General features: G+C 44.8%; 1 protein-coding gene across 1 annotated transcript in view; it reads right to left on the reverse strand.

Annotated features, from left to right (window-relative positions):
* The window catches only part of LOC134936265 (tetraspanin-1-like), a 117,976-nt gene that overhangs the window by 51,335 nt on the left and 42,583 nt on the right, over positions 1-24,058 (reverse strand). Inside the window, exons 4-6 of the mRNA XM_063931273.1 lie at positions 13,441-13,506; positions 10,357-10,563; positions 4,694-4,768 (exon numbers count right to left, since the gene is read on the reverse strand). Coding sequence (XP_063787343.1) covers positions 4,694-4,768; positions 10,357-10,563; positions 13,441-13,497 — 339 coding nt within the window. The 5' untranslated portion in view covers positions 13,498-13,506. The remainder of the gene's footprint in view (positions 1-4,693; positions 4,769-10,356; positions 10,564-13,440; positions 13,507-24,058) is intronic.

Genomic DNA, 24,058 nt, shown 5'->3' on the forward strand with positions numbered 1-24,058 from the left:
ATCTCTTTATCAACCAGTGTACAGTGCGGTAGTTCACGGCTGTGGCTACCTCTGTGTCGGCAGTCGGCAGGCAGTCCGTCCATCCATAATTGTATTATTATTATAATATATACCACCTAACCGTGGTTTTTTTATACCACCTAACCGTGGCAGTCCGTCCATAATTGTATACTAGTATCCAATCCATCCATCTCCATTGTTTACCTGAGGTGCCTTTTAGTTCTGCCTATAAAATATGGAGAACAAAAAAGTTGAGGTTCCAAAATTAGGGAAAGATCAAGATCCACTTCCACCTCGTGCTGAAGCTGCTGCCACTAGTCATGGCCGAGACGATGAAATGCCAGCAACGTCGTCTGCCAAGGCCGATGCCCAATGTCATAGTACAGAGCATGTCAAATCCAAAACACCAAATATCAGAAAAAAAAGGACTCCAAAACCTAAAATAAAATTGTCGGAGGAGAAGCGTAAACTTGCCAATATGCCATTTACCACACGGAGTGGCAAGGAACGGCTGAGGCCCTGGCCTATGTTCATGGCTAGTGGTTCAGCTTCACATGAGGATGGAAGCACTCAGCCTCTCGCTAGAAAACTGAAAAGACTCAAGCTGGCAAAAGCACCGCAAAGAACTGTGCGTTCTTTGAAATCCCAAATCCACAAGGAGAGTCCAATTGTGTCGTTTGCGATGCCTGACCTTCCCAACACTGGACGTGAAGAGCATGCGCCTTCCACTATTTGCATGCCCCCTGCAAGTGCTGGAAGGAGCACCCGCAGTCCAGTTCCTGATAGTCAGATTGAAGATGTCAGTGTTGAAGTACACCAGGATGAGGAGGATATGGGTGTTGCTGGCGCTGGGGAGGAAATTGACCAGGAGGATTCTGATGGTGAGGTGGTTTGTTTAAGTCAGGCACCCGGGGAGACACCTGTTGTCCGTGGGAGGAATATGGCCGTTGACATGCCAGGTGAAAATACCAAAAAAATCAGCTCTTCGGTGTGGAGGTATTTCACCAGAAATGCGGACAACAGGTGTCAAGCCGTGTGTTCCCTTTGTCAAGCTGTAATAAGTAGGGGTAAGGACGTTAACCACCTCGGAACATCCTCCCTTATACGTCACCTGCAGCGCATTCATAATAAGTCAGTGACAAGTTCAAAAACTTTGGGTGACAGCGGAAGCAGTCCACTGACCAGTAAATCCCTTCCTCTTGTAACCAAGCTCACGCAAACCACCCCACCAACTCCCTCAGTGTCAATTTCCTCCTTCCCCAGGAATGCCAATAGTCCTGCAGGCCATGTCACTGGCAAGTCTGACGAGTCCTCTCCTGCCTGTGATTCCTCCGATGCATCCTTGCGTGTAACGCCTACTGCTGCTGGCGCTGCTGTTGTTGCCGCTGGGAGTCGATGGTCATCCCAGAGGGGAAGTCGTAAGCCCACTTGTACTACTTCCAGTAAGCAATTGACTGTTCAACAGTCCTTTGCGAGGAAGATGAAATATCACAGCAGTCATCCTACTGCAAAGCGGATAACTGAGTCCTTGACAACTATGTTGGTGTTAGACGTGCGTCCGGTATCCGCCGTTAGTTCACAGGGAACTAGACAATTTATTGAGGCAGTGTGCCCCCGTTACCAAATACCATCTAGGTTCCACTTCTCTAGGCAGGCGATACCGAGAATGTACACGGGAGAATGTACACGGACGTCAGAAAAAGACTCACCAGTGTCCTAAAAAATGCAGTTGTACCCAATGTCCACTTAACCACGGACATGTGGACAAGTGGAGCAGGGCAGGGTCAGGACTATATGACTGTGACAGCCCACTGGGTAGATGTATGGACTCCCGCCGCAAGAACAGCAGCGGCGGCACCAGTAGCAGCATCTCGCAAACGCCAACTCTTTCCTAGGCAGGCTACGCTTTGTATCACCGCTTTCCAGAATACGCACACAGCTGAAAACCTCTTACGGCAACTGAGGAAGATCATCGCGGAATGGCTTACCCCAATTGGACTCTCCTGTGGATTTGTGGCATCGGACAACGCCAGCAATATTGTGTGTGCATTAAATATGGGCAAATTCCAGCACGTCCCATGTTTTGCACATACCTTGAATTTGGTGGTGCAGAATTTTTTAAAAAACGACAGGGGCGTGCAAGAGATGCTGTCGGTGGCCAGAAAAATTGCGGGACACTTTCGGCGTACAGGCACCACGTACAGAAGACTGGAGCACCACCAAAAACTACTGAACCTGCCCTGCCATCATCTGAAGCAAGAAGTGGTAACGAGGTGGAATTCAACCCTCTATATGCTTCAGAGGTTGGAGGAGCAGCAAAAGGCCATTCAAGCCTATACAATTGAGCACGATATAGGAGATGGAATGCACCTGTCTCAAGTGCAGTGGAGAATGATTTCAACGTTGTGCAAGGTTCTGATGCCCTTTGAACTTGCCACACGTGAAGTCAGTTCAGACACTGCCAGCCTGAGTCAGGTCATTCCCCTCATCAGGCTTTTGCAGAAGAAGCTGGAGGCATTGAAGAAGGAGCTAACACGGAGCGATTCCGCTAGGCATGTGGGACTTGTGGATGCAGCCCTTAATTCGCTTAACAAGGATTCACGGGTGGTCAATCTGTTGAAATCAGAGCACTACATTTTGGCCACCGTGCTCGATCCTAGATTTAAAGCCTACCTTGGATCTCTCTTTCCGGCAGACACAGGTCTGCTGGGGTTGAAAGACCTGCTGGTGACAAAATTGTCAAGTCAAGCGGAACGCGACCTGTCAACATCTCCTCCTTCACATTCTCCCGCAACTGGGGGTGCGAGGAAAAGGCTCAGAATTCCGAGCCCACCCGCTGGCGGTGATGCAGGGCAGTCTGGAGCGACTGCTGATGCTGACATCTGGTCCGGACTGAAGGACCTGACAACGATTACGGACATGTCGTCTACTGTCACTGCATATGATTCTCTCAACATTGATAGAATGGTGGAGGATTATATGAGTGACCGCATCCAAGTAGGCACGTCACACAGTCCGTACTTATACTGGCAGGAAAAAGAGGCAATTTGGAGGCCCTTGCACAAACTGGCTTTATTCTACCTAAGTTGCCCTCCCACAAGTGTGTACTCCGAAAGAGTGTTTAGTGCCGCCGCTCACCTTGTCAGCAATCGGCGTACGAGGTTACATCCAGAAAATGTGGAGAAGATGATGTTCATTAAAATGAATTATAATCAATTCCTCCGCGGAGACATTGACCAGCAGCAATTGCCTCCACAAAGTACACAGGGAGCTGAGATGGTGGATTCCAGTGGGGACGAATTGATAATCTGTGAGGAGGGGGATGTACACGGTGATATATCGGAGGGTGAAGATGAGGTGGACATCTTGCCTCTGTAGAGCCAGTTTGTGCAAGGAGAGATTAATTGCTTCTTTTTTGGGGGGGGTCCAAACCAACCCGTCATATCAGTCACAGTCGTGTGGCAGACCCTGTCACTGAAATGATGGGTTGGTTAAAGTGTGCATGTCCTGTTTTGTTTATACAACATAAGGGTGGGTGGGAGGGCCCAAGGATAATTCCATCTTGCACCTCTTTTTTCTTTTCTTTTTCTTTGCATCATGTGCTGATTGGGGAGGGTTTTTTGGAAGGGACATCCTGCGTGACACTGCAGTGCCACTCCTAGATGGGCCCGGTGTTTGTGTCGGCCACTAGGGTCGCTTATCTTTCTCACACAGTCAGCTACCTCATTGCGCCTCTTTTTTTCTTTGCGTCATGTGCTGTTTGGGGAGGGTTTTTTGGAAGGGACATCCTGCGTGACACTGCAGTGCCACTCCTAGATGGGCCCGGTGTTTGTGTCGGCCACTAGGGTCGCTTATCTTACTCACACAGCGACCTCGGTGCAAATTTTAGGACTAAAAATAATATTGTGAGGTGTGATGTGTTCAGAATAGGCTGAAAATGAGTGTAAATTATGTTTTTTGAGGTTAATAATACTTTGGGATCAAAATTACCCCCAAATTCTATGATTTAAGCTGTTTTTTAGGGTTTTTTGAAAAAAACACCCGAATCCAAAACACACCCGAATCCGACAAAAAAAATTCGGTGAGGTTTTGCCAAAACGCGGTCGAACCCAAAACACGGCCGCGGAACCGAACCCAAAACCAAAACACAAAACCCGAAAAATTTCAGGCGCTCATCTCTAGTACATAGTTATTGTTACAAAAAAATCGGGTTGTTATTGTTGTGAGCCGTCTTTTCAGAGGCTCCTACGTTTGTCATACTGTTAACTGGGTTCAGATCACAAGTTGTACGGTGTGATTGGTGTGGCTGGTATGAGTCTTACCCGGGATTCATTATCCTTCCTTATTGTGTACGCTCGTCCGGGCACAGTATCCTAACTGAGGCTTGGAGGAGGGTCATAGGGGGAGGAGCCAGTGCACACCACCTGATCCTAAAGCTTTATTTTTGTGCCCTGTCTCCTGCGGAGCCGCTATTCCCCATGGTCCTGACGGAGTCCCCAGCATCCACTGCGGACTACGAGAAATAGATTTATCGGTAAGTAAAATCTTATTTTTGTTTCCTCTGTAGTACTTTATAGTAATAGGGCTTTATTAAGAGCAATATATGATTACCACACAGTATCTCTTCATCTCTATGTATTATATTTGCCTCTTTGTCTGGTAGATTGTGAGTTCTGCAGAACAGGATTCTTACCAAAGAAGAGAACGCCAAAACTACAACAGCTCCTGCTATTTCCGCAATGAATATAATGAGGATGATGATGAAAAACTAGAAGAAAAGACACAATTTGTCATATTAAATATAACTGTTAGATGATAGAGGTTATGTATGGAGTAATAGGAGAGGTTATATGGAGTAATAGGAGGAGATATAGGGAGAGGTTATATGGAGTAATAGGAGGTGATATAGGGTAAGGTTATATGGAGTAATAGGAGGAGATATAGGGAGAGGTTGTATGGAGTAATAGGAGGAGATATAGGGAGAGGGTATATGGAGTATTAGGAAGAGATATAGGGAGAGGTTATGTGGAGTAATAGGAGGTGATATAGGGTAAAGTTATATGGAGTAATAGGAGGAGATATAGGGAGAGGTTATATGGAGTAATAGGAGGAGATATAGGGAGAGGTTATATGGAGTAATAGGAGGTGATATAGGGTAAGGTTATATGGAGTAATAGGAGGAGATATAGGGAGAGGTTGTATGGAGTAATAGGAGGAGATATAGGGAGAGGGTATATGGAGTATTAGGAAGAGATATAGGGAGAGGTTATGTGGAGTAATAGGAGGTGATATAGGGTAAGGTTATATGGAGTAATAGGAGGAGATATAGGGAGAGGTTGTATGGAGTATTAGGAGGAGATTTAGGGAGAGGTTATGTGGAGTAATAGGAGGTGATATAGGGTAAGGTTATATGGAGTAATAGGAGGAGATATAGGGAGAGGTTGTATGGAGTATTAGGAGGAGATATAGGGAGAGGTTATGTGGAGTAATAGGAGGAGATATAGGGAGAGGTTATATGGAGTAATAGGAGGCGATATAGGGAGAGGTTATGTGGAGTAATAGGAGGAGATATAGGGAGAGGTTATATGGAGTAATAGGAGGAGATATAGGGAGAGGTTATATGGAGTAATAGGAGGTGATATAGGGTAAGGTTATATGGAGTAATAGGAGGAGATATAGGGAGAGGTTGTATGGAGTAATAGGAGGAGATATAGGGAGAGGGTATATGGAGTATTAGGAAGAGATATAGGGAGAGGTTATGTGGAGTAATAGGAGGTGATATAGGGTAAAGTTATATGGAGTAATAGGAGGAGATATAGGGAGAGGTTGTATGGAGTATTAGGAGGAGATATAGGGAGAGGTTATGTGGAGTAATAGGAGGTGATATAGGGAGAGGTTATATGGAGTAATAGGAGGAGATATAGGGAGAGGGTATATGGAGAAATAGGAGGAGATATAGGGAGAGGGTATATAGAGTAATAGGAGGAGATATAGGGAGAGGTTATATGGAGTAATAGAAGGTGATATAGGGAGAGGTTATATGGAGTAATAGGAGGAGATATAGGGAGAGGGTATATGGAGAAATAGGAGGAGATATAGGGAGAGGGTATATGGAGTAATAGGAGGACATTTAGGGAGAGGGTATATGGAGTAATAGGAGGAGATATAGGGAGAGGTTATATGGAGTAATAGGAGGAGATATAGGGAGAGGTTATATGGAGTAATAGGAGGAGATATAGGTAGAGGGTATATGGAGAAATAGGAGATATAGGGAGAGGTTATATGGAGTAATAGGAGGAGATATAGGGAGAGGGTATATGGAGAAATAGGAGATATAGGGAGAGGTTATATGGAGTAATAGGAGGAGATATAGGGAGAGGGTATATGGAGTAATAGGAGGCGATATAGGGAGAGGGTATATAGAGTAACAGGAAGAGATATAGGGAGAGGTTATATGGAGTAATAGAAGGAGATATAGGGAGAGGGTATATGGAGTAATAGGAGGAGATATAGGGATAGGTTATATGGATTAATAGGAGGCGATATAGCGAGAGGTTATATAGAGTAATAGGAGGCGATATAGGGAGAGGATATATGGAGTAATAGGAGGAGATATAGGGAGAGGGTATATGGAGTAATATGAGGAGATATAGGGAGAGGCTATATGGCGTAATAGGAGGAGATATAGGGAGAGGGTATATGGAGTAATAGGAGGAGATATAGGGAGAGGCTATATGGAGTAATAGGAGGCCATATAGGGAGAGGTTATGTGGAGTAATAGGAGGAGATATAGGGAGAGGTTATATGGAGTAATAGAAAGAGATATAGGGAGAGGTTATATGGAGTAATAGGAGATATAGGGAGAGGTTATGTGGAGTAATAGGAGGAGATATAGGGAGAGGTTATATGGAGTAATAGGAGGCGATATAGGGAGAGGTTATGTGGAGTAATAAGAGGAGATATAGGGAGAGGTTATATGGAGTAATAGAAGGAGATATAGAGAGAGGTTATATGGAGTAATAGGAGGTGATATAGGGTAAGGTTATATGGAGTAATAGGAGGAGATATAGGGAGAGGTTGTATGGAGTAATAGGAGGAGATATAGGGAGAGGGTATATGGAGTATTAGGAAGAGATATAGGGAGAGGTTATGTGGAGTAATAGGAGGTGATATAGGGTAAAGTTATATGGAGTAATATGAGGAGATATAGGGAGAGGTTGTATGGAGTATTAGGAGGAGATATAGGGAGAGGTTATGTGGAATAATAGGAGGTGATATAGGGAGAGGTTATATGGAGTAATAGGAGGAGATATAGGGAGAGGGTATATGGAGATATAGGAGGAGATATAGGGAGAGGGTATATAGAGTAATAGGAGGAGATATAGGGAGAGGTTATTTGGAGTAATAGAAGGTGATATAGGGAGAGGTTATATGGAGTAATAGGAGGAGATATAGGGAGAGGGTATATGGAGAAATAGGAGGAGATATAGGGAGAGGGTATATGGAGTAATAGGAGGAGATTTAGGGAGAGGGTATATGGAGTAATAGGAGGAGATATAGGGAGAGGTTATATGGAGTAATAGGAGGAGATATAGGGAGAGGTTATATGGAGTAATAGGAGGAGATATAGGGAGAGGGTATATGGAGAAATAGGAGATATAGGGAGAGGTTATATGGAGTAATAGGAGGAGATATAGGGAGAGGGTATATGGAGTAATAGGAGGAGATATAGGGAGAGGGTATATAGAGTAACAGGAAGAGATATAGGGAGAGGTTATATGGAGTAATAGAAGGAGATATAGGGAGAGGGTATAGGGAGTAATAGGAGGAGATATAGGGAGAGGTTGTATGGGGTAATAGGAGGTGATATAGGGAGAGGGTATATGGAGTATTAGGAAGAGATATAGGGAGAGGTTATGTGGAGTAATAGGAGGTGATATAGGGTAAAGTTATATGGAGTAATAGGAGGAGATATAGGGAGAGGTTGTATGGAGTATTAGGAGGAGATATAGGGAGAGGTTATGTGGAGTAATAGGAGGTGATATAGGGAGAGGTTATATGGAGTAATAGGAGGAGATATAGGGAGAGGGTATATGGAGAAATAGGAGGAGATATAGGGAGAGGGTATATGGAGAAATAGGAGATATAGGGAGAGGTTATATGGAGTAATAGGAGGAGATATAGGGAGAGGGTATATGGAGAAATAGGAGATATAGGGAGAGGTTATGTGGAGTAATAGGAGGTGATATAGGGTAAAGTTATATGGAGTAATAGGAGGAGATATAGGGAGAGGTTGTATGGAGTATTAGGAGGAGATATAGGGAGAGGTTATGTGGAGTAATAGGAGGTGATATAGGGAGAGGTTATATGGAGTAATAGAAGGTGATATAGGGAGAGGTTATATGGAGTAATAGGAGGAGATATAGGGAGAGGGTATATGGAGAAATAGGAGGAGATATAGGGAGAGGGTATATGGAGTAATAGGAGGACATTTAGGGAGAGGGTATATGGAGTAATAGGAGGAGATATAGGGAGAGGTTATATGGAGTAATAGGAGGAGATATAGGGAGAGGTTATATGGAGTAATAGGAGGAGATATAGGGAGAGGGTATATGGAGAAATAGGAGATATAGGGAGAGGTTATATGGAGTAATAGGAGGAGATATAGGGAGAGGGTATATGGAGTAATAGGAGGAGATATAGGGAGAGGGTATATAGAGTAACAGGAAGAGATATAGGGAGAGGTTATATGGAGTAATAGAAGGAGATATAGGGAGAGGGTATATGGAGTAATAGGAGGAGATATAGGGATAGGTTATATGGAGTAATAGGAGGCGATATAGCGAGAGGTTATATAGAGTAATAGGAGGCGATATAGGGAGAGGATATATGGAGTAATAGGAGGAGATATAGGGAGAGGGTATATGGAGTAATATGAGGAGATATAGGGAGAGGATATATGGCGTAATAGGAGGAGATATAGGGAGAGGGTATATGGAGTAATAGGAGGAGATATAGGGAGAGGCTATATGGAGTAATAGGAGGCGATATAGGGAGAGGTTATGTGGAGTAATAGGAGGAGATATAGGGAGAGGTTATATGGAGTAATAGAAAGAGATATAGGGAGAGGTTATATGGAGTAATAGGAGATATAGGGAGAGGTTATGTGGAGTAATAGGAGGAGATGTAGGGAGAGGTTATATGGAGTAATAGGAGGCGATATAGGGAGAGGTTATGTGGAGTAATAGGAGGAGATATAGGGAGAGGTTATATGGAGTAATAGGAGGAGATATAGGGAGAGGGTATATGGAGTGAAAGGAGGAGATATAGGGAGAGGGTATATGGGGTAATATGAGGAGATATAGGGAGAGGGTATATGGAGTAATAGGAGGAGATATAGGGAGAGGTTATATGGAGTTATAGGAGTAGATATAGGGAGAGGGTATGTGGAGTAATAGGAGGAGATATAGGGAGAGGGTATATGGAGTAACAGGAAGAGATATAGGGATAAATTATATGGAGTAATAGGAGGAGATATAGGGAGAGGTTATATGGAGTAATAGGAGGAGATATAGGGAGAGGTTATATGGAGTAATAGGAGGCGATATAGCGAGAGGTTATATAGAGTAATAGGAGGCGATATAGGGAGAGGATATATGGAGTAATAGGAGGAGATATAGGGAGAGGGTATATGGAGTAATATGAGGAGATATAGGGAGAGGATATATGGCGTAATAGGAGGAGATATAGGGAGAGGGTATATGGAGTAATAGGAGGAGATATAGGGAGAGGCTATATGGAGTAATAGGAGGCGATATAGGGAGAGGTTATGTGGAGTAATAGGAGGAGCTATAGGGAGAGGTTATATGGAGTAATAGAAAGAGATATAGGGAGAGGTTATATGGAGTAATAGGAGGAGATATAGGGAGAGGTTATGTGGAGTAATAGGAGGAGATATAGGGAGAGGTTATATGGAGTAATAGGAGGCGATATAGGGAGAGGTTATGTGGAGTAATAGGAGGAGATATAGGGAGAGGTTATATGGAGTAATAGGAGGAGATATAGGGAGAGGGTATATGGAGTGATAGGAGGAGATATAGGGAGAGGGTATATGGGGTAATATGAGGAGATATAGGGAGAGGGTATATGGAGTAATAGGAGGAGATATAGGGAGAGGTTATATGGAGTAATAGGAGGAGATATAGGGAGAGGGTATGTGGAGTAATAGGAAGCATTATATACATATAGAGAGTATATGAAGTAGTAAAGGAATTATAGAGATGTTATATGGGATGACAGGGAGTGGTTCTGTGTTACAGGGAAGAGAAGTATGTATAGCATATCTATAGTACTTACCAGCATTAACATGCATCTGCTCTCTTTTACTGCCCCACAGCAGCCTAGAAAGCCCATGAGTATGAGGAAGCAGCCCACAGCTATGCACAGATAACCCACATTCACCAGCTGCATAAGCTGCGGTGCTGCCGAGCCGAGAATCTTCAGAAAAGACCCTCCGTCCACCTTCACCCAGATACCGATGCCCAGCACAGCCGCGCCGCCCAACTGTAAAGAGGAGAGAAGCTGTATCTATCTGTCACCATATTTATCCCTCACTCCCTCTTACTCATCTCTCTTAGGGGCATATTTATCAATCTAGTGTTTAATGCATCTAACTTTCCTATTTGCAAGATTGGAACGGGTTTTGGGGCTATTGATCGTGCTCTGACAATCAGCTGTCAAGGCAAAGTATATCACTTATACTTTTGTTATTAGTAGCTGGGTTCCATCCAAATAGTGTTACCGTGCGAGTGCTTCCGTAGGTTGCGCATGCACACTGTGAGTACTGGTGCAAGTGTTTTGAACCAAATGGATCCTTCTTCATAATCAGGAATCTCTTCCCATAGGCCCTCTGAGATATCGCCTGTATTAAAGCCTTAATAAATAGCCTATTTCAGTGGTTCTCAAACTGTGTGCCTAGGCACCCTGTGGTGCCGCGAGGGTCTTGTAGGGGTGCCTTGGGATTGTGGTCCAGGACCAAATAAAATTATTTATCCCTAATGCAATAGGCCAGGCCTGGCCAACCTGTGGCTCTCCAGCTGTTGTAAAACTACAATTACCATTATGCTTTGCCACAGTTTTGCTATTAGGGAATGCTGTGTAGTTTCACAACATCTGGAGAGCCACAGGTTGGCCAGGCCTGTAATAGGCAAAACCAGTGTTGGAGGTTGCCAATCATAAAACATGTGGACAATCGGAAGCACAACTGTGCACCACCACATAACTGACCCTAAGAAACAGGTAGGTACAATTTACTTAATTTAAGATATTTTTCCGAATTTATCAATAAAAAAACTTTTATCCGAGGGGTGCCATGTAAAAAATGCTGATACTCTAGGGAGACGTGATTCAAGAAAGTTTGGGAACCTTTAGCCTATTTTACTGTGAGTGATAAATTGCACCAGCCAATCAGCTCCTAACTTCCTTGTCACAGGCTGTGTATTAAGGGGGTAATTCTGAGTTGATCATAGCAGCAAATTTGTTAGCAGTTGGGAAAAACCATGTGCACTGCAGGTGGAGCAGATATAACATTTGCAGAGAGTTAGATTTGGGTGGGTTATATTGTTTCTGTAAAGGGTAAATACTGGCTGCTTTATTTTTACACTGCAATTTAGATTTCAATTTAAACACACCCCACCCAAATCTAACTCTCTCTGCACATGTTATATCTGCCCCCCCCTACAGTGCACATGGGGGGTAATTCCGAGTTGATCGCAGCATCAAATTTGTTAGCAGTTGGCCAAAACCATTTGCACTGCAAGTGTGGCAGATATAACATTTGCAGAGAGAGTTAGATTTGGGTGGGGTGTGTTCAAACTGAAATCTAATTTGCAGTGTAAAATAAAGCAGCCAGTATTTACCCTGCACAGAAACAAAATAACCCACCCAAATCTAACTCTCTCTACAAATGTTATATCTACCCCCCCCCCTCCCCCCCTGCTGTGCACGTGGTTTTACCCAACTGCTAAAAAAATTGATGCTGCGATCAACTCGGAATTACCCCCATGGTTTTGCCCAACTGCTAACAAATTTGCTGCTACGGTCAGGTCTGAATTACCCCCTATAATAATAATAACAACACAGAGTGAGTTTACAGTGTACATTGAGCTCACCATAAAATACCCTACAAGTCCCTATAAATATCTGCTACAATAGTTTGCCACCTAATGGTTGACAGTAGTACTGCAACATACATTAAGGCCCTCATTCCAAGTTGATCGCTCGCTAGCAGTTTGTAGCAGCCGTGCAAACGCTATGCCGCCGCCCACTGGGAGTGTATTTTAGCTTAGCAGAAGTGCGATCACTTGTATCGCAGAGCGGCTACAAAGTTTTTTTGTGCAGTTTCAGAGTAGCTCAAAACCTACTCAGCGCTTGCGATCACTTCAGACTGTTCAGTTCCTGTTTTGACATCACAAACCCGCCCAGCGGTCGCCCAGCCATGCCTGCGTTTTTCCTGGCACGCCTGCGTTTTTCCGACCACTCCCTGAAAACGGTCAGTTGACACCCAGAAATGCCCACCTCATGTCAATCACTCTGCGGCCACCAGTGCGACTGAAATGCTTCGCTAGACCCTGTGCAAAACTACATCGTTCGTTGTGCCCGTACGACGCGCGTACGCTTTGCGCCACATACGCATGCGCAGAACTGCTGTTTCTTAGCTTGATCGCTGCGCTGCGAACAAATGCAGCTAGCGATCAACTCGGAATGACCACCTAATTACAGGAACAAAAATAATTCCTGTTTTTTGCACGTGAAAACGCATCAACCTGAGATTTTGGTCAGTGTTCTTTACCAGTGACAGGCTGAGACCATACTTACCTACTCTCCCGGAAGCTGCGGGAGGCTCCCGTTTTTTGGGGTAGCTCCCCGCACCCCCGGAAGAGTGGGCAGGTCTCCCGCATCCTGCTCGCACCCTAGGGATGCGGGCAGGATGGAGAGATAACCTCCCGCATTCGCGGGTCCGTCGGGTGGAGAAGGGGTTAAAATTACGCAAATCGCGTCATTTTAGCCCCGCCCCCTTCCAGCGGACTCGTGAATCGCGGCATTTCCCGATGTGGGGGCGGGGCTTAGTGATGTCACAGTCCGGCCCCGCCCCCCGAAGAAACCTGCAGCGTCTCCTCTCCGGGCTTCTCCCGGAGAGGAGAAATACAAAGTCGGTAAGTATGGCTGAGACCAGGGAATTTGCTGGGTTATAGACCCAGCAATTTCCCGGTTCATCATTGGAAAAGGGGTATTACGCTACTTTTCTTCAAAAATGTAACTGAAAAGATTTGGCAATAATAAAACCTCCCATTTCTGCCATTCCATTCACCCTACCGCTCAGTTTCTTTCACCTTGCACTCTCAGACTTACACCAAAATTGTGACATCCACTAATACTCACAAATATTATACCATTGAAGATGAACATCATCGTTTTTAGGAATGAAAAGCAGCTCATTTTGCTGACCTAGACAAAAAAAATACACATGGTTAAACCAAATGATATTAGAGGAAGGGAGAGGTCTGTTCCCTGGTGTCTGTGTATTAGGAGGAGGCAGGGCTGGCTCCAGGCCTACTAGCACCCTAAATGAGAAATTTTGCAGCGCGCAACCACCCTCCCCCCCTCATGCTTGCGCACGCTCCTTGGAAAGTGGGCGTGGCCTCATAACTTTATATTATCAAACTATAGATATATATATTTTCACACCCCTCTACACGCACAATTAGCAGCCTTAAGGCCCATATAGACGGGCCGATGCGAGAGATGTGTGCTGAGCGAACCGCTCAGCATACATCTCTCCCACTACTCAGCACAGCGCGATCTGTGCTGAGCGTGCGGGGGGAGACAGGGGGGCCGCTCATTTCACCCAGCGGGTGAAGTGAGCGACCCGCTAGATTGGCCTTCGTTAAATCCATCGCCCAGCACCCATCCTCTTTGTATCCATACGAAGTGCCTGCGCATTGCGGTGCATACGCATGCGCAGTTTAGCCGAGATTTAACCTGATCGCAGCGCTGCAAAAAGTTGCTAGCGAGCGATCAACTCGGAATGACCCCCACAGTGTCTTGTAGAAGGGGAGGTTAGATGGTCTCCTTTCCTCCACTGCTCTGCTTAGAGCAAGCAGTGAATAGGTGATGTGCGCATGTGCTCAGCGTCTATTCCATGGAGAGAGGGAATGGGGGCATACCTAGTGGCTCCAGTGGCACTGGGCATGCTCCCTTCCAGCATGACGGAAATGGGGGTATAGCTTGTGGGATAGCATTTTTCATTAGGTCACACCCACTGTCATAAGGTCACGCCTACAGGTGAAACTCAGAAAATTAGAATATCGAGTTCATTTATTTCAGTAATTCAACTTAAAAGGTGAAACTAATATATTATATAGACTCATTACATGCAAAGTGAGATATTTTAAGCCTTTATTTATTATAATTTTGATGATTGTGATTTACAGCTTAGGAAAACCCCAAATCCAAAATCTCAAAAAATTAGAATATTACATAAAATCAATAAAAAAAGGATTTTAAATACAGAAATGTCAGCCCTCTGAACAGTATAATCATGTATATGTGCTCAGTACTTGGTTTGGGCCCCTTTTGCATGAATTACTGCCTCAATGCGGCGTGGCATGGATTCTATCAGCCTGTGGCACTGCTGAGGTGTTATGGAGGACCAGGATGCTACAATAGTGGCCTTCAGCTCTTCTGCATTGTTCGATCTTAAGTCTCTGATCTTTCTCTTGGCAATACCCCATAGATTCTCTTTTTTTCTTTAGCCCAGGTAACACGTTTCTGATGTTGTTTGTTGTTCAGGAGCGGCTTGACAAGAGGAATATGAATTTGAAGCACATGTCCAGGATCTGTCTGTGTATGGTGGCTCTTGATGTACTAACTCCAGCCTCAGTCCACTCCTTGTGAAGCTCCCCCACACTTTTGAATGGCCTTTTCCTGACAAGAAAAAAAGAACTGATCTGTTGCTCAGTGGTCCAAAGTCCTCTTTTCTGATGAGAGCAAATTTGCATCTCATTTGGAAACCAAAGTCCCAAAGTATGGAGGAAGATGCTTGAAGTCCAGTGTGGAGGTTCCACAGTCTGTGTTGATTTGGGGAGCCATGGCATCTGCTGGTGTTGGTCCACTGTGCTTTATTAAGTACAGAGTCAACACAGACGTCTACCAGAACATTTTAGCGCACTTTAGCAGACAAGCTTTATGGAGATGCTGACTCCATTTTCCAGCAGGACTTGGCACCTGCCCACACTGCCAAAAGTACCAAAACCTGGTTCAATGACCGTGGGATTATGTGGGAACTCGCCTGACCTGAACCCCATAGAGATTCTATGGGGCATTGTCAAGAGAAAGATGAGAGACATGAGACCGAACAATGCAGAAGAGCTGAAGGCCGCTGTTGAACCATCTGGTCTTCCATAACACCTCAGCAGTGCCACAGGCTGATAGAATCCATGCCACGCCGCATTGAGGCAGTAATTCATGCAAAAGGGGCCCAAACCAAGTACTGAGTACATATGCATGATTATACTTTTCAGAGGGCTGACAGTTCTGTTTTTAAAATCCTTTATTTATTGTTTTTATGTAATATTCTAATTTTCTGAGATTTTCGCTTTGGGGTTATCTTAAACTGTAAGCCACAATCATCAAAATTATAACAAATAAAGGCTTGAAATATCTCACTTTGCATGTAATGAGTCTATATAATATATTAGTTTCACCTTTTAAGTTGAATTACTGAAAAAAATGAACTTTTGCACGATATTCACATTTTCTGAGTTTCACCTGTACTGTATGTTGGAGCGTTATCTTAAGTAGTGTCTGGGACAAGTCTTCACAATAGCAAGGGACCCCGACTGTGTCGCCCTGTTTTAATGGAAGCTATCCCAGTTCTGGGGTAGGGCGCATGCTGCCCTAACTTTTTTACTTTTTTTCTTTATTTATACATTGGATTTCAAAGGAAAGTTGTTTATTATTTGTTTATTAACATTTATTATAATAGTGCTTTACAATTAGGAACACAGAATTAAAACGTAACTAGGTATTAAAAGACGGGGGGGGGGGGGGATTCAATTAGCTCCCATAATAATTGCAGGCCATTTTCAGCTGTTTTTAAGGCATTTTCGACAATGCCTTTTCACTTTTTTTTTATTTAGTGAAGAGACTTTGGTGAAAAATACCTAAAAATCGTCGAAAAACAGCCATCGTTGTTGCCGTCACAGGTGCGAAACATGTGGATTCGCCAATCCACATGTTTTTCGCTCCTGACTAATTTTTCTCGTAGGCGAAAATATGTCCCTGCTAAAAAATAGAGAAAAGTGCAGTTTTTTCGCCTAGGTGAAAAAAACTGCCCTAATTTAAACCCCCCCAGAGAGGTAAGAGGGCTCTGCTCGCAAGCTTACTATCTATAGCAGGCCTGGCCAACCTGTGGCTCTCCAGCTGTTGTAAAACTACAGATCCTACATGGCTACATAGCTTCCACAGTTTTAGTATTCACTAATAGCAAATCTGTGGCAGGGATGCTGGGACTAGTAGTTTCACAACACCTGGCGTTCCACAGGTTGGTCAGGGCTGATATATAGGGATATAGGATTTTGAAACCTGAGGATAATTGCTACATATTACATATTGGTCCAGGCACATTCCAAACATAAAGCTTCCTGTTGGGTTACATGATCTAGGGCCTAATTCAGACCTGATCACTGCTGTGCGTTTTCGCACAGCAGACGATCAGGTCTGAACTGCGCTAGCGCCGCAGACAGCCGACGGTCATCTCAGCCCTGCAATCGCCTCTGCCTGATTGTCCGCCGTTTTAGGGGCGCGGTCCGGGCAATGCAGGCGTGCCAGGACTGTGTGGAGGGCGAGCGGCTGCGTGGCGTCACACGCAGCCGCTGCAACCCAGACAGTGACGAGTAGCTCCCTGCCAGCGTGCAGAAGCTGCGCTGGCAGGGAGATACTCTTCAGGTACAAAAGCTGCGGCGATGCTTTTGTACTTGTGCGGCGGGGCAGAGCTAGACACGCGGGGCGGACTAGCCCTGTGCTGGGCGTCCCCCCGCATGTCTCAGTAACTGGTCATAGCAGCTACGATCAAGTCTGAATTAGGCCCCAATTCACCACAATGTTGTCCTGGGGTTAGTAAGTTGTATGAGAGAGAACATATGTAAGTTTTGTGTGAACTGTGTAGAGGGGAGGTAATTAGGTAAAACAGTTTAATGCATTTATGTGGGTGATTCAACCTGAAAAGAATCCTGTAACCATGAATGGAATCGGGTTGTGAGTGTGGATGAGAGATGCAGGAGTGAGCTGGCTCATAGAGGGGCCTAGCAGCTGCGTTTAAAATAGATTATACTGTAAGAATGAAAATCTGTTTAGGGGAAGATCAATAAAGAGACATAAGCAGATCAATACAGGAGACACAAGCCGCCAATGATTTAATTTAGTGCATGATTCCCAATGTGCAGTGAGATCTTGGATTCAGAGTGATTAACAGTCAGTGTGCGTTTATGGGAGGTAATGGGGGGCGTGGCATTCGGAGTGTTTTGTGGGCGTGTCACAGACAGAGACTCAGAAACTGTGTCTTAATACACAGCTGCTCTGGCCCCGGCGGCTTACTTCTGACGGACATTCTCAGCAGCCTTAGGCCATCGCCAGTGGGCGTCTTTGCACAAATTACAGCGGCTGCGGCACTAGCATTCATTTGCAATACTGCTGCGTACAAAGGTGCAGATGCAACTGCGTCCATCTCTGAATCACGCCCAATGAGAATGTGAATCTGGTGTTTGCAGCGCCATGTGTGAGATGCGGACGTATTCTGGAAATGTTTGGCTATAAAACAATTTAGATTACGGGCCAAATGTAATAGAGTGAGAGTTTCAGAAAGTGAGAGATTTGGTAAGGTTTTGCAGTTTATTTTTAAAGTGGCAATCATTTACACTGCAAAATCAACCTGGTTTTGCAGTGTAAATGATTGCCACTTTAAAAAAAAACTGAAAAAACTTACTAAATCTCTCACTTTCTGAAACTCTCACTCTATTACATTTAGCCCTAGATGTGTGTAGAAAAGTACAGTTCTGAGTCAAGGATGACCACTACGGTCAAAGGGGGTAATTCTGAGTTGATCGCAGCAGGAACTTTGGTAGTAGTTGGGCAAAACCATGTGCACTGCAGGGGGGACAGATATAACATGTGCAGAGAGAGATAGATTTGGGTGGGGTGAGTTCAATCTGCAATCTAAATTGCAGTGTAAAAATAAAACAACCAGTATTTACCCTGCACAGAAACAAAATAACCCACCCAAATCTAACTCTCTCTGCACATGTTATATCTGCCTCCCCTGCAGTGCACATGGTTTTGGCCAACTGCTAACAAATTTCCTGCTGCGATCAACTTGGAATTACCCCCAAAGTTACTAAAGGTCGATTTTAATCGATTTCAAATCGGTTCTAAATCGATCAACATCGATGTTGTGTTTCAGGGCCCACATTTACTAACGATTTTAAAGCAATATAAAAATGAGCCTTGGAGAGAGATAAAGGGGTCTATATACTAAGCCTTGGAGAGATAAAGTGAAGTAGTTGCCCAAAGTAACTGAACAGCTTCAGGAACTATGGGCATAATTCAGAACTGATCGCTGCGCTGCAAATTTGCACAGGTCTGCGATCAGATAGTCGCCTCCCAGGGAGAGTGAAAACCAGTCCCGTGCAAGTGTGCGAATGCATGTGTACGCTGTGCGGAAACTTTACCAGGCAGCGGACAACTGTAAATCCGTTCGCAACTCACTCACCATCTAATGATTTTTCCATACTGAGCAGTCTGTGCGTAGCCCAGGACTTATTGCTACAGTGCGATACATACAGGCTGATCGGGGCTGGAGCTGACGTCACACACCCTCCCAGAAAACGCTTGGGCACGCCTGCCTTTTTCCTGACACTCCCAGAAAATGGGAAGTTACCACCCACAAACTTCCTCTTCCTGTCAATCACCTTGCGAACGCCTTGCGCTCAAAATTTTCGTACCATCCTGTCACTGTTTTGCGTCACGCCTGCACATTGCTGTGCTTATGCGTGCACAGTCCTTAACTATTCGAACGCTGTGCGATTTCGCACAATAGCGATCAGGTGTGAATCGGGCGCTATATATCGTATGCAGCAGAACTATGTATAAAGGGATCTCCATCTTTATATTACTTTTATGTATTGACATTTACATGACTTCTGGCTTCTTTATCTGTGCTTTTTAGCCATGAATTTATATAATCAGGCAGACATGTTGTACGATTTTATGCAGGCTATGAAAATAAATAACTGCTTCTGACGATATAAATACATAGCTGAAATGAAAGAACTACTAAGAACAAAGGCATTATATTTAGAAAAAGTCCCAGATAAGACCCATACACACTAGCCGATTTTGAGCTCAAAGTAGCTCACTTTTGGCGTTTTGAGCTACTTTGAGCTCAAACCTGGCCAATGTGCGCTACCGCATCATCGCCAACCGCCGCCGTCCGTCGGGCTGTTTGAACAGCCGAGTGAACAACTTTCCACAGACTCCTACTGTGGAAAGTGGTTCACCTCCTTGTGAACATCGCTGGGCCAGATAAAAATGGTATCCGCTCAGATGGTCGACAATGTTAAGGTCGATACTCATTTGGTCGACCACTATTGGTCAACACTGACATGGTCGACACATGAAAATGGTCACATGAAAGGCCGACGTGGCTTTTTTTTAAAAAAAAATAGATTTTTAACTTTTTCATACTTTACCATCCACGTGGACTTCGACTGGGAATAGTAACCGAGCCATGTAAGGGGACGCGCTACACTAATTGGGGTTCCTGGTCATGTTACTGAAAAAATTACACCAAAAACAGTTAAAAAATCCATGTCAACATTTTCATATGTCGACCATTTTCATGCGTTGACCATTTTTTTCATGTGGCGACCATTTGTCCATGTCAATGTCGACCAATAGTGGTCGACCTAATGACTGTCGATCTTAACATTGTTGGCCATTCATACCGGAACCAGTAAAAATTGCTTAGTGTGTGTGCACTGAGCACTTTTCCTGCCGGCGATGTTCACATCATCGTCCAGCATACAGTACACACTGGGCAAAAACGCCCAGTGTGTATGCGCCTACAGGCGTGAACAAGCCAACACATAAAAGTTACCGGAAGGTGAAGACAAAGTTTTATCGTTTTGGTTTGACCCATAAGACTAGATTGTAGCTCACGCATTAATAAACTGCGTGAATGTGTGACCAGCAGAGGAGTAAATCAGTTACCAATGGATACAGATCACAGAATTTTACAGATGACTGCTCAGCCAGAAAGTACAATGTACAATCACTGAGCGGAGCAGCCGCCGATTACAGAATACTGCACAGAATTCCTGAAAGCAATGTTTTATGTTGCCGTTTAAAGTATGAAAATCTTTTGTGCACGATATCATTTTGAAAGTCAAATGAATACATAGATCCTATATGCAAAACAGAGAAACCAGAACTTTACACCTGAAATGAGATCTGTGATCAGACGTACTCAGCGTCTAGAAGAACCGCCTCATTGTGCTGGATCCTGGCATAGGACAATTGTGTATTTTTATACTAGCAGGATGTGTTATATTATAATGAATGCCATTACCTGATCATCCTGTTTTTGTGTAAATACATCTTTAAGTGAAGTACTAGGATCTGTTACTGCCCTGGAATTTGCAGTTTTGGGTCTATATTACCTCTGCTAGTCTTGTATTCTCCTTTCTTATCACCGTTTACTTAACACTAGTGGGGGAGATTTATCAAATCTTGTAGAGAGATAAAGTTAAGAAGTTGCCCCATACCAACCAATCAGTTCTAACTGTCATTTATTTCATAGACTGTGCTAGATAAACAACAATAGCTAGTTGCTACAGTATTAGCAACTTCTCCACTTTATACCCTCTTCCAACTCTAATTCTGTCCACATATTTTAAATGTACCCCTTTTTTCCCACCTACGTATGAGTAACGTGTTTGCCAGGGTACAGAATTGCATATTCTAGTTTGTTTACTCCTAAATGATGCCCCTTATCCCTTACTTGTCGCCCATTGATTCCCCCAACTCATTTCATGGTCTTTGTCAGGAATATAATGTATAACCTGTGAGGCTACATCTCAGTCATTCCCTATGACTTGTATACCCAGTGTCTCTTCCCATCCTTATTCCACATCCTATATCCTGTACATTCCAATCTCTGATGCCCTAAATCATTTCATCATCATCATCATCATCATTTTATATCCATACCCGGACGTCTCTGATCACTTTCTTATTTTTCTGCCTTTCCCCTGTAACTTCCACTTTTGGACCTTCTAATTTCACAGTGTGGCATATTGGTTTCCATCCATTGTTTGTCTCCAAACATCAGGAATAGGGACACGGGTGGCATGGCCACAGGCCACCTCATTCTAGATACCACCATACCACAGGAGGGAAAGGTGTATAGCACTTCTGAAGTTCCAGGTTGCCTACAAAGCCACCATTTTTGCTGCAATGACTTGAGAAACATGCTTCCAGCACTCAAAGCAAAGGAGATACCTCCCAAATCCCGGCGATTGTGGGACAGCAGGCCTTATGCTGGGACTGTCCTGACCAAATCATGACGATTGGAAGGTATGCATTGTAATGATGCCACTCGCCATCTAATAATATCTTCTAGGAAAAAAAATGAGTTAAAGCTTTTTCTGTAACATCACAATAAGTGAAAGAAGGGGACTGGCTGTGGTAAGGTGTCATCAGCAACTGCAGCCTACTGGATATGAGGAAAATTACCACTTTCAGCAGAAGATCATCACAAAGTTGTTTTCTGATGTCACCGTAGTCACCTCCTGTACCAGCTATGTCACACACCCTGGTCCCCATATTGACGTATCCCCCCTTATTCCATGTGACATGCAGCCTGGTGATGTGACACACTGGCTGGAAACAGCTGCCCTCCACTCCCCTGATCCCTCCCCTCTATTGTATACTATGAATGTACCCCACACATGAATCCCCTTCCTCCTCTCCCCTGATCCCTCACCTCCCCTCTATTGTATACTATGAATGTACCCCACACATGAATCCCCTGCCTCCTCTCCTCTGATCCCCCACCTCCCCTCTATTGTATACTATGAATGTACCCCACACATGAATCCCCTTCCTCCTCTCCCCTGATCCCTCACCTCCCCTCTATTGTATACTATGAATGTACCCCACACATGAATCCCCTTCCTCCTCTCCCCTGATCCCTCACCTCCCCTCTATTGTATACTATGAATGTACCCCACATATGAATCCCCTGCCTCCTCTCCCCTGATCCCTCCCCTCCCCTCCCCTCTATTGTATACTATGAATGTACCCCACACATGAATCCTCTCCCCTGATCCCTCACCTCCCCTCTATTGTATACTATGAATGTACCCCACACATGAATCCCCTTCCTCCTCTCCCCTGATCCCTCACCTCCCCTCTATTGTATACTATGAATGTACCCCACTCATGAATCCCCTGCCTCCTCTCCCCTGATCCCTCACCTCCCCTCTATTGTATACTATGAATGTACCCCACACATGAATCCCCTTCCTCCTGTCCCCTGATCCCTCACCTCCCCTCTATTGTATACTATGAATGTACCACACACATGAATCCCTTTCCTCCTCTCCCCTGATCCCTCACCTCCCCTCTATTGTATACTATGAATGTACCCCACACATGAATCCCCTTCCTCCTCTCCCCTGATCCCTCACCTCCCCTCTATTGTATACTATGAATGTACCCCACACATGAATCCCCTGCCTCCTCTCCCCTGATCCCTCACCTCTATTGTATACTATGAATGTACCCCACACATGAATCCCCTTCCTCCTCTCCCCTGATCCCTCACCTCCCCTCTATTGTATACTATGAATGTACCCCACACATGAATCCCCTTCCTCCTCTCCCCTGATCCCTCACCTCCCCTCTATTGTATACTATGAATGTACTCCACATATGAATCCCCTTCCTCCTCTCCCCTGATCCCTCCCGTCTATTGTATACTATGAATGTACCCCACACATGAATCCCCTTCCTCCTCTCCCCTGATCCCTCCCGTCTATTGTATACTATGAATGTACCCCACACATGAATCCCCTGCCTCCTCTCCCCTGATCCCTCCCGTCTATTGTATACTATGAATGTACCCCACACATGAATCCCCTGCCTCCTCTCCCCTGATCCCTCCCGTCTATTGTATACTATGAATGTACCCCACACATGAATCCCCTGCCTCCTCTCCCCTGATCCCTCCCGTCTATTGTATACTATGAATGTACCCCACACATGAATCCCCTTCCTCCTCTCCCCTGATCCCTCCCCTCTATTGTATACTATGAATGTACCCCACATATGAATCCCCTTCCTCCTCTCCCCTGATCGCTCACCTCCCCTCTATTGTATACTATGAATGTACCCCACATATGAATCCCCTTCCTCCTCTCCCCTGATCCCTCACCTCCCCTCTATTGTATACTATGAATGTACCCCACACATGAATCCCCTTCCTCCTCTCCCCTGATCCCTCACCTCCCCTCTATTGTATACTATGAATGTACCCCACACATGAATCCCCTTCCTCCTGTCCCCTGATCCCTCACCTCCCCTCTATTGTATACTATGAATGTACCCCACACATGAATCCCCTGCCTCCTCTGCCTCCTCTCCCCTGATCCCTCACCTCCCCTCTATTGTGTACTATGAATGTACCCCACACATGAATCCCCTGCCTCCTCTCCCCTGATCCCTCACCTCCCCTCTATTGTATACTATGAATGTACCCCACACATGAATCCCCTTCCTCCTCTCCCCTGATCCCTCACCTCCCCTCTATTGTATACTATGAATGTACCCCACACATGAATCCCCTTCCTCCTCTCCCCTGATCCCTCACCTCCCCTCTATTGTATACTATGAATGTACTCCACATATGAATCCCCTTCCTCCTCTCCCCTGATCCCTCCCG

This window comes from Pseudophryne corroboree, chromosome 6 (assembly GCF_028390025.1).
Source record: "Pseudophryne corroboree isolate aPseCor3 chromosome 6, aPseCor3.hap2, whole genome shotgun sequence".
NCBI classification, from domain to species: domain Eukaryota; kingdom Metazoa; phylum Chordata; class Amphibia; order Anura; family Myobatrachidae; genus Pseudophryne; species Pseudophryne corroboree.